This window comes from Lepisosteus platostomus, chromosome 3, assembly GCF_059453375.1.
Source record: "Lepisosteus platostomus isolate fLepPlt1 chromosome 3, fLepPlt1.hap1, whole genome shotgun sequence".
Lineage (NCBI taxonomy): Eukaryota > Metazoa > Chordata > Actinopteri > Semionotiformes > Lepisosteidae > Lepisosteus > Lepisosteus platostomus.
In genome coordinates this window covers 46,384,609-46,396,056 of record NC_142613.1, presented here as the reverse complement: position 1 = coordinate 46,396,056, position 11,448 = coordinate 46,384,609, and the positions used below count along the sequence as shown (strand labels likewise).

The 11,448-nt window shown below is 38.0% G+C and overlaps 1 protein-coding gene across 1 annotated transcript; it reads right to left on the bottom strand.

The window, feature by feature from the left end:
- Positions 1–1,749: 1,749 nt before the first annotated feature.
- Positions 1,750–11,448, bottom strand: qrsl1 (glutaminyl-tRNA amidotransferase subunit QRSL1). Its single transcript, XM_088625739.1, has 11 exons — positions 11,314–11,448; positions 9,975–10,134; positions 9,315–9,413; positions 7,886–7,982; positions 7,347–7,523; positions 6,883–7,058; positions 6,159–6,271; positions 4,856–5,048; positions 4,056–4,173; positions 3,216–3,421; positions 1,750–2,118 (listed from the first exon to the last, which is right to left on the bottom strand). Exons 1-11 carry the CDS (start codon positions 11,335–11,337, stop codon positions 1,919–1,921), a joined length of 1,563 nt encoding a protein of 520 aa, XP_088481865.1. The 5' UTR covers positions 11,338–11,448; the 3' UTR covers positions 1,750–1,918.

The window sequence follows — 11,448 nt, the reverse complement described above, 5'->3', positions numbered from 1 at the left end:
TAGTTTGTTGCCTCCACTATGATTCCATGAAAATGAAAAGTGCTTTGTTAACTTAAATGTTAAATACCATTAGTTGTCGCCGCATATTCTACCTTTTCATTTTTCTTTTTTGTAATTGTGTACTTTGTGTGTAATTTCTTTTTTGTAATTGTCTATTTTTATAAATTGTCAGGTGCTTTTTCAAGTATCTCCCCTTATTGTGTTTAAATATGCTTTTTTGGATTTCTTTGTGTCTCTGCATCATCTCAGTTGGCGGTCCAGAATCTGTCCACTCTTCTGCACTCTTTTGGGGTCTAAAAATTTGGTCCTTTGGTATTGCAACCAAAAAATGTTCCAAGTGCAACATCAATTGGACTGGGAAACATCTCTCCCTGCCCTCCACTAATGCCATCCTGCCATTCAGGTCAGAGCTGTACAGATCCATGTTTTCTAGCATTTTTAAAAAGCAGCAACACCAGAAGAGCTGGTAGAAGTAGTTAAATTGGTCAGTTAACCCAATGATGAGCGGAGGCAGGTAATGAAGAACAGTAGGAATGAAACCTGCAGGCACAGCAACCCTCCACAATTAGCTGTGTTCTAGGTCACAATTTTTTCAAATTGTTTGTATTACTTTATTACTGTGATGCATTGCCTTCCCTGTATTTTCTCAAGATACCATGTAGCTTGTGGGGTCCCATAGCCCCATTAGCAACCCCAATCCAGCTCTGGGAAGGACCCCTGTTACAGCAGCCATCAATTTGATTGTGTCGGAAGATTCAAGCTGCTGACTGATTCTCTTTTCTCAAGCTGCTCTTATAAATTCCTTCATGTCTTCATTCAAGACAATTGAAGCTTATCCCAATATCCTACGTGCCATAAACATACAGCCATTGTCTTCCAGTGGACGTTCACATATTTAGGGCACAGCTATGTTCTGCCTGCCTGACATCTCGTCCTTTTTGCATTGTAAGGAGAGTGGCACTCCTTCTTGTACAGTGCATAAGAAATAGAAATAGTTAAATTCCTTAATTTAGAAAAAAAAGTAAAAACTATGAGGCTTTACAAATCAATTTAATAGGACATGGACTCTGTTTAACACTTTGCCCAGCTGGAGGTGTCCTGTTAGGTGTCCCATGCTCACACTTCACCCTCATTGAAGAATTTGTTTCAATTCAAAATACTTTATTCATCCCCCATGGGGGAGCAATTTAAGGGACAGGAAGAGCAAGGGGCCAATGGGTTAATTGTCATAGCCCTAGTGTTGCAACAATAAAAACACTATTTGAAATGCAGATCTAATCTTGTGCCAGAGCTAAAATGCTGTCGTTAATTGGTGGAAAAAGGTGACTGGCAAAACTGTGATAAGATCCTGAGGATTTGTCTGACAAAAAGCTTCTGTACTAAACCTTGTGGTGGATAACGGGAGGGAGTAGGATCAAGGAGCCAGAAGAGAGGAAGGTGGACAAGCTACTGCGACTCTAGTGGATTTAGAGATGAGACTTCAACCTGTGCATGATATTGCTATTTTTCCAGATCTGTGGATGCACATTGTTACAAATAAAGAAATAGTAATTTCACACGCATGCTTTCATTAAATACAATACATATGCACTTGTGTATTTACAAAATACAATTAAAATGCACTTAATCTGATCCGGAAATACAAACTGACTTGGTACCGGCGGCTGGCAATGTAACCTAAAACTTTGTGCCACTAACAAACTGCAGATATTTTAAACAAAAATAGAATACCTCCATAAGAGAGCCAGCTTTTATTCTTACTTCATAAGGAACTTTTTATTGTTCACATTTTATAAAAGTATATATATATACACATATTTAGGAATCTGACAAAGTCAGATACATCACTTTTTTCTTTGTCACATGGTTTAGACATGTTCAGCAGCAGCCCTTTGATTTCCAGTGAGAACTAAGGGCTTCAAACAGCCAGGGAGGATGAGCTCTTTTCAGTGTTTTCATGCATGTCTGGCAATTCGATCAGTGGAAATTTCACTTGCTGCTCTAACCAGTTGGCAACAGTGAGAAGCTTCTGCTCTTGAAATGCCTGTCCAATGAGCTGAAGGCTGATGGGTAGACTTGTGCTTGCCAGTGCAACAGGCACAGTCACAGCTGGAAGACCTGAAAGAACAGAAATCAGTGATGAACATGGGGCCTTTAAATGAAGAATATTTAATTTTTAAAACATTATAAAATACCAGCAAATAAGAGTTTCACCAATGCAAATCTAGTGTAGTTTTCATCCTCTGTATGTTTCTACTGTCTTGGGTCTTTTTTACTAGTTATAGGTGTTCAGATGTTATTTCTTTAATATTTTGTATTGGACATGTTAATTAAGCAAAATAAATGAGACAAGTTTTCAGTTTATTATATATTTTTTTACTGCTTCACCTTCATATAATAAATAATCATGTAAAAATGCATTTTAGACAAAAATAATTAGTGTTGTTTGAAACCTTTTGCTTATAAAGGACTATATGAAAACAGCAAACTCCTTAAAAATCCTATTATTTTGTCATTTAAGATAAATGATTACTTACAGTAGCAGTAGAGATCAGGGAATTGACTAGTGACTTGACTTAAACTTGAACTTCAGCCATATGGTTCATACAGCTTTCGTTTCACTCCATGAAATCACATCTACTATTTGAGCCACTTAGGAGCTCCCGAAGCAACTTAATAAACCATTTACAATCCATGCTTGTGGCACAGCATTTAATCATAAAACACACCAAGTGGTATGGACAGACCCAGGCATGGGTCTGTTAAAGTATGTGGATCCAGATCTTCAAAAATTGTATTCAGATGTATTACACACCATTTTTGTAAACACTTACTGTATCCTGTGTTAACATTTCTATTACTTTAAAATTAACAAGGTTGTGCATTGTAATCCACAGATTACAGTACTACCCATTTAACAAATGACTCCACTGAAACAGCAAGTGTAGGATTTTAAATGTATGAATAATTCCCCACACTCCTTTCTGCTGCACTGAGTAATGTATTTAAATCTGTACCATAAAAACAGCCATTATCATCTGTAATACTTCTGAGTTGAATGTAAAGATGGAAACACCTAGCACTGGAGTACAGCAGGAGGGTGTGTGTCTTTGGGCTTTCCCTGTGCATCAGCAGAGTCAAGCACTGTACAGTACACGCAGACTGTTCGTATTGTATCCCATGCTGCACGCTTTGAGAAAAGCTCCGGTACCCACCTGCCATGTTAACAGGCTGAGTGAAGATGTCCTCCTGTGCACTGCGGGTCCTGTTGTCTTCTTTGGTAAAATCAGTGTAGCGTATAGCTTCTGTCAGAGTAGTGGGGGTCAGCAGCAGGTCCACCCCTGAGGAGAAGACCTTGGCAAAGTCATTTGCTATGAGGCGTCTCACCTTCTGTGCTTTCACAAAGTAGCGATCGTAGTTCCTGCAAAAAGATCATGCAAGACGTCGTGGGAGCAAGGAATAACACTAAACGAACTGAGAAATCATCTAGCAGATTGGATGAGACTAAACATCCTGAAACAAAAAAGCAACAAACATCTGCTTCTTATTTTCATCATCAGCAATCCCACCTGTGCATGAAGTAAGAGCACATCGGCATTCGGTAACATTCATGTTTTGTATATTGTTTAGAAAATATTTGCCATTGAATCATTGTCTTCATAGATAATATAGACAATATATAAGTTATTAATATTTGATAATAAAGGGGCACAGCAAAACATGAAATACCTAAAGCAAACACAACAAACAAACATTAATTAAGACAAAATTGTATCCAAGGTGCCCGATTCTGAATTTTATTTAGAATTTATACCAAACAGAATTTTAAATTCCTGATTTGTTTTACTACAAAAAGTTTACAATGAGTACAAAAATGGAATGTACAGAACACAAGACTTGAAGGTATAAGTTCTCTTAAATGGCAAAAACAGCTTCTCAAAAATCACCCGCTGGTTTGAAAGTTTAAGAGTGTATGCATCAAGGTAAACGTGTCTGAGTTTAATTTGTGACCTCTCATTTTCCACAGTGACCACACAAAAAATCAAATCCCTTACTGCTTTAAAAGAAAGTAGTTTCCCGAGAGAACTCTTCTTCTCACAACATCATTGAAACCTTCATGTCTGGTTGCTGCGTACATGGCCTCTGTTGAGCTGTCAACGGCACTGCGGTAACCTGGACAACGTTAATACAATCTTGGTGAAGTAAAAGGATAATGGCACATTAAAGCTGACATTTATATTACATTTGTATATCAGAAGGCCATTCTTTTACCTGCCTAATGGTAAAACAGTACTACTAGAAAAGCACAGTCATCTTACAAGTCTAACAATTTGTCTTATTGGAGATATTTTGTAAGAAAAGAGTAATTGTTTTTCTTAAGTATATTATGTACACACTTCAAATGCTACAACACTAGATTGGCCCTGAGCATCACTGAAAAGGAAATGGCAATTTTTACATTAATTTGTTTCTAAAATTGAACATACCATTCTTACTGAAAAAAACATGTATTTGTATAAAAATATCATCTCAGCCAAGTGCCAAACAGCCAACAACACAGTAAGCCTTGTGCTGCTGGCAATGTCATGACCTCGATCCATACCAGAGCTTGAATGAACCGTATAAAGGACATGCGTAATGGGAAAAAAACAAGCCAACACTCTTGCAGAGCACAATAAGTGCTGCAAGTTGTTGCACTTTCTATCTGTTCTTGTGCAGTGTGTATTAAAGATGATGAAGTTCAGAATCACATCCTGTAGGTAGTTAATGATGGTGTTACTGTGAACATGCAGTAGTACGATACCCATGAGAGTGCTGAGCCTGGACATGAAAGTTAAATGAAGGAATCAGATACCGTACTCCAGTCCATCAAACCGGGCCATGTTGGACGCAACTTCTGCCACGCAAAGCACATGGTAGCACACAATGGAGTGCTGAGTGTGAGGGAGGGACACCTCAACGACTCGAGCACCCGCCTTCTCAAACAGCTCTGCCGTTCTGCTCCAGTGGGACAGCGTCTCACTGGACAAGCCGGGAGCATGGTATTCCTGAGGAAAACAACGCAGCACATTCCTATTCAATCTCATTTTACAAAATCCAAGCAAGGCCCAGCCTCTAATCTAAATGTCTTTTTACACTAGAAGGAAAAATCCCTTTGGTCTGAAGAAACATCTTTGATGTTTTTTAATCTTAATTCTGAATCCTTTGTTTTCTCGTGACGTGAGAGTAAAACAAATGAAATCTACATTATATGGATGCCATTCTACACAACCTCTTCTCTTTGAAAGCTTGTGTAGCAGAATGACATTTCTGAATGCTGTTCAAGGACAACAAAGGAGAAGAGAATATGGAACATAAAAAGGTACAAAAAGAAAACAAAAACAAAATCCCTCTAATTAAATACTGTTCGACAGTAGGTTTTCGCTTTTTACACAACTTTAGTAATATGCCTACTGCCAATTTATTTAATTACCCTTTATTCTAGACGCACTCATGAGACAGAGCAGACATGAAAATTCAGTTAATTCACCTAAAAGCTCTAAAACCGTCCGGAAACAAGTGAAATGGAGCCACTGGGTCACTGGCATCATTACATCAGTTTGTATAAAATTCACTGTTTGTGATTTGAATTAACTAAATGTTTTTCCCTTTTGTACTTCATTCAACTCTCTGCTCATATGGATAGAGTCATACCAGGGTACAAGACAGAAACATTTCTAATGATAATGGGCAGTCTAGAGGAAACTGACCAGCAAAAGTTGCTTCGGGTGGACAATGAGTCTGTGATTTCCTAACTAGCTCCACCCAGCTCTTCTGGTATTTAAGTCAACCATGTGCCATGTCCTGGGATGTCCCAGTCATAGTGGGCTACCCCAATATAGAGAACATCCCACACTCTAAGCAGAGACTTCTACTGAATGATCCTCTCCATAGGCCTGTTTCCTTTTCAATTAATTTAATATAATAATTAATTGACACACATAATACAAAGACACACTACATAGAATAAGAACATGCACTATAATCAGTGCTTTTTTAAATAGAAACAAGTAAACATTGTATATAATCTGTCAATTTTAACAAAGTCATAGATTTGGTTTAGCCACTGTACACACAAAGGCAGAGAAAGAGCAACAGGAGAATTAAAGATGTCTTACCCTTGGAATACCAATACAGATACTGCTGACATCTATGTCATCAGGCAGGTTGATTGGCGTGACTGGGTAGTCTACTGTTGTGGAGTCTTTTGGATCATGACCTTGGAGAACACCTGCTAACACAAAGCACTATCAGCATAAGATGAACCATGGAAAACCATACAAATCATGCCAAAATCTCTCTCTTATTTACATTAGTGATCTTTCAACACGCACTAAAGCACTAGAGATTTAGGATCAAGTAGATGTTTGAAAGATCCTACAACACATTTGAAGCATTTAGCCAGGAATCAAAATTCCCCAATACAACAGTCATAATTGGAGCCTGGAGTTTTTCTTTCTCAATTTTAAAATCTGTTTTTTAGTTCTCCCTCAAGAAACGGTTGATATAGTCACTTCTAAAATCATGAAATAATCATCCCCTTGTGATACCTTAACCATCACAATTAGTCATTTAATTATCACAATTGATACACATAAATTACATAAGCATGTAGATTAACAGTGATGTATACTTCTTCCTTAGTCATAACAAACCAGGCACAGGGATGCCTGGAATATAATGACTGAACTAGAGGTTAGCATCCCTGAAGATCACATGATCAAGGAAAACTCAAAGCCCTAGTCACAGTATAGAAAAATATATACCTTTTTGCAAGAGTTATGCATTTTTAGGATGGTATTTGTTCCTGGTTGTCAAATGATGTAAATGTGTATCTCATACCTAGAACAGTGGCAGCATCATGAACACTCCTAGTCATTATGCCTGGTACATCCAAGGAGTTCACCAGTGGGATCAGTCCATGGCGTGAAAGTAGACCATATGTAGGTTTCAAGCCAACTATCCCACAGTTTGCTGCAGGATTCCTTGTAGATCCTCCCGTATCTGAGCCTAGGGACCTGCAAATCCACTGGAGTTTTGTAGCAATTGTTCAGGCCTAAAACAGTACGTTCTTTTGATCACACTGTGAGGGCTAAACTATATAAACTACGTCAAGCTGAAAACAATGGTCTTTAGTGGCCTTTAGTGTAGGACAGAAATCTAGTTCAAAATACAGAAAGGCAGGGAATCTGTGATGCACAACTACTTGAGGAGCAAAGTGGTGAAGATTCAGAAGGTTAAGAATCCTACAACATACTAGTCTGAATATCTGCAGCTCATGAGGCAGAACAATGGCAAGTACTTACGCAAAGCATGTTAAAGAGGCCACGGCAGCCGCACTCCCCCCCGAGCTACCCCCTGTCACAGCCCAGTCAGAGTCTGAGGTCCCACCTCCTGGGGTCTGCCCACTCCTGTCTCTGCAATGTGTGGAGTAACTCCAGGGGTTCCTCACGGGCCCAAATATACTGTCGGTGCTCCCAGACCTGCAGAAACAAGCAGGCAATGACACCAGCAGTGCTACCATGTCTTTATAACCATTTCCTCTCAGAATGTGACCAAAGAAGACTTAAGCTTTTTGAGACATCCCTCACAGTGCATCTTTTTTTGGCTCCATTCTTCGAAAGGTTCCCTTAATATTATGGTAAAGCAAAGGGCTCAAAGTACATAAAAAATAAACCTACAAAAGCTTATTGGAAGACCTAAATGGCTCCTTGTGAGAGTCACATAAAAAAGGTGTAAATCATTTTTTTCCAACAATTACTCATCTCCTAAACTGTCATGCAGTGACTGGAATGTACAGTAAATGAATACAGTATGTGCGGTGAAACAGGATCCAAGTTCTTACCCCATTGCAAATTCATCTAAATTTGTTTTGCCCATGAGAACAGCACCTTGGTCCAACAGCTTCTGAACTACTGTTGCATTAAAAGGAGGAATGTAACCTAAACAAAAGACGGAGGTGATATTAAGATTAATTGTTTCTTAATAATGTGCATAAGGTTTACATACTAAACGTTATTAAAAAGGCACTGAGAAGCACATTTCTAAAGTATTTTCTTATTAATTTCCCAATAAAATATTGTTGTAAAAAAATACTACTTTGTCTCAGTTCTAAAAACACATTACCCCTAGGAACTATTAATGGATCTTCAACACAGAGAAAACAGAGGGACATACATATTACACTGTACTATGAGAAAACAGTAGGTTCAAGCAAAAATGTCAGCTTTTCCCTAAATTGAGGGCAAAGTTCTGCGGCCCTTGTTCACCTGACCAGTGAAGAGCAACAAATTTGATCAGGTTACAATCCAAAAACCTGGATGCAAAGACATCAAAGTGTTATTCATTATCTGCTTTCTGGTGAAGGAGGGCAGAAAGTCTGCTATGTGCTGCACCAAGGAAGGAGACTACCATGGTACACTGCAACACACAGAGCCTTGGGAATGCAACCGTGGGGGAAGAGACTTGGAACTGTGTGAACTTTTAACTGTGTAGTTTTGGAAGAGTTTGTTTTATGGAAAACTTTGTTGCTATGAAGGGAGAAGGAAAACATTCAATTCAAAGAAGAACTTAAGACTTGATAAGTAAGAACAGTGAATTTGTGAATCCACCAAACACACTTCAAAGATGTGGAAGTCCACTCCACAAGGTCATGGGTGAGCCATTCCTCCACTGCTGCTTGTTATCTGCACTTGGGACCTAAATTCAAAGAGCTTCCTTCATCAGCCCACAGAACTGAAAATAACTGTTCACACTCGCTCAAAAATCCAACTGTCCTGAAAGACAACATTCTTAGGCCAGAAGTGTGTTCATGTTACCCATTTCAATGTAGATCATAAAAAGTTAAATGTGTGACAGACCCTGCACTGGCACAAATAAATCTGGAGCCAGCAATACATAGTGTTGTAGGGCTTTCACCTCAAGCGTGATTCTGTAATCGGACAATAGAGGCCCACAACCCAGAGGATTTTGAAATCACTTTATACCACCTGTCAGGCCCGATGGAGGAATAGAAAAGGGAGGGGAAACCATCAAGACAGAAATAAACGCCGAATTGCAAACAAGGTAAACAGTGTATTCTTTTGGCGGGTCAAATTATTTTATGTAAGAAATATAGTATACTTTAATCATCAAGTAATACAATACAATCCTTACAGTACCGTACAGTATGTGCAAATCCAAAAGCTACAGGAATACAAACCATTTGGTGGTGTTACAGAAAAACTTTAAATTATCTGAATGCAATTTACAATATTTGCATCATAATGTCTTACCTTTTAACATCACAGATGCACAAGTGGTTTCGATATTAGCAGTAGAGAAGTTGTCTTTCACTGCTACTGGAATCCCATCCAGAGGACCCAAGGGTTTACCTGCAGGAGAGATACACAGCTTTAATAAACAGGGAGATTATTCGCACCATTCAAATCCAGATGGGAAGAAAGGAGATAATTTATGTAAACTAATAATACAAATGTTCTATTATATGATCTATTATATGATAAAGGTATACGGAAATATAAGAGATTAGGTCTGGCGGCGGGAGATCTGACTCTGTAGGCAAATGCCTACTTTTTTTTAATCCAAATAAAAAGATGACTGTCATGATCTTGGTGATAATTAAATGTTTTGGCTTAAAGCAACTCAAGAACATGGTGTGAAGACCTAAAGCCTTTTTTCAAAGGAAAGAGCAACAGACTTTCAAGGATACTTTAGTGAGCTAGAGTGTCTTGTTCTTTTTCGAACACATCAAGAGCACTTGACTCCTGTTTTTTCACATTTCAGACACAAGAGTCTTTTGACAGTCGTGCTGTTACCTGGTGTAAACACTCAGAGAAGGGTGTACATTTATCTTTTAAATATAATACTATGTGTTGTACAGTTCTGTATGTGTGACCAATGCAGCAAACGAAAAGCTCCAAACTGTACAGTACCTCTCTGAAATCTTATCTCTGCTTCCTCAGCTTGTTCCAGGGCCAGGTCTTCAGTTACAGTGATGTAGCTGTTCAAGAACTTTGTTTTCTTTATAAGCTTCAGGCATTTTTGGCAGAGCTCTTTGGGAGATATTCTACCTTCACGGAGAGCCAAGGACACCTGTAAAATACATATTAATTATGTGAAATCTTATTAGGCATATAAAAATGTTAGAGCAGCTTGGAGGTTCAGTGCTTAGCATTGCTGCCTCACAGCGCTGGGGCCCTGAATTCAATTTCTGGGGTGTTATCTGCGTGGAATTTGCATTTTGTCCCCAGGTTTGTGCCAGTTTCCTCCAAGTGCTCCTGTTTCCTCTCACAGTCCAAAGATATACTGATAGGTTAATTGACTTCTGGGGAAATTTGTGTATTCTTATTCAGAATGTCCAGCCTTTCTGTGTTTCTTTGTCAATTCAATTTACACTTAAGCACTGTTTTTGACATGAATAAATATGAATAAATATAATGAAATTGAAAATACATCACAGTATTGTAAACACAAAATCAATTATTAAGCTAATGTTATTTTATTAATTTAAAATATGAAATATAGGAAAATAAAGACATGTAGGTCTACATTCAGTTACTCCCTACCTGGTCTTGCACAAACTATGGCTCTGCATTCTCTTAGTACCAAGTGGAGATATACAGTGGTGTGAAAAAGTGTTTGCCCCCTTCCTGATTTCTTTTTTTTTTTGCATGTTTGTCACACTGAAATGTTTCAGATCAAACAAATTGAAATATTAGACAAAGATAACACAAGTAAACACAAAAGGCAGTTTTTAAATGAAGGTTTTTATTATTAAGGGGAAAAAAATCCAAACCTACACGGCCCTTTTTCACACCACTGTAATTAGAATAGAAGGTACAATTCCAGATATCAAATATCCCACAGAAAGTGGTTACTGTAATGCTTCTGACAGTAGTTAAAGATTAGACAAAACATGCAGTTGGTCTATAATATTAATATAAAACACTTTATTTATAATAACAACACTGTGTAAAATTTGTCCGTTGATTGTTATGCACATTATTATTGACAGTGTATATCGACGGGAAGACTGGGTGACGGAAAACTATGCTGTTCTCGGCTTAAACCTCGAATTCAAAGGTATTTAACTCTCAAAGTTAACATTTACGTTAAACGTCAGAATCTTCCATAATATTTTAAAGAACATGTAGTTTCAATTCTGCAGGAATGACATCTCAAACTATCACATTATTTTCAGGTTTTCCGCTCACAGATGGTAAGATACATGTAACTCAGAATGTACATTAAGCTCAACTGGTTGCCACCTACCTCTCTTATCGTTAAGCCCAACATGTTTTAAACATCTCCTTTTATTATGCTTCTTATTAAATGCAATTTAACTTTCTGCTTTAAATGGCAGCGTGAAGCAAGCAACGCTAACTTGGGTGTACCTTTCAAAATAAA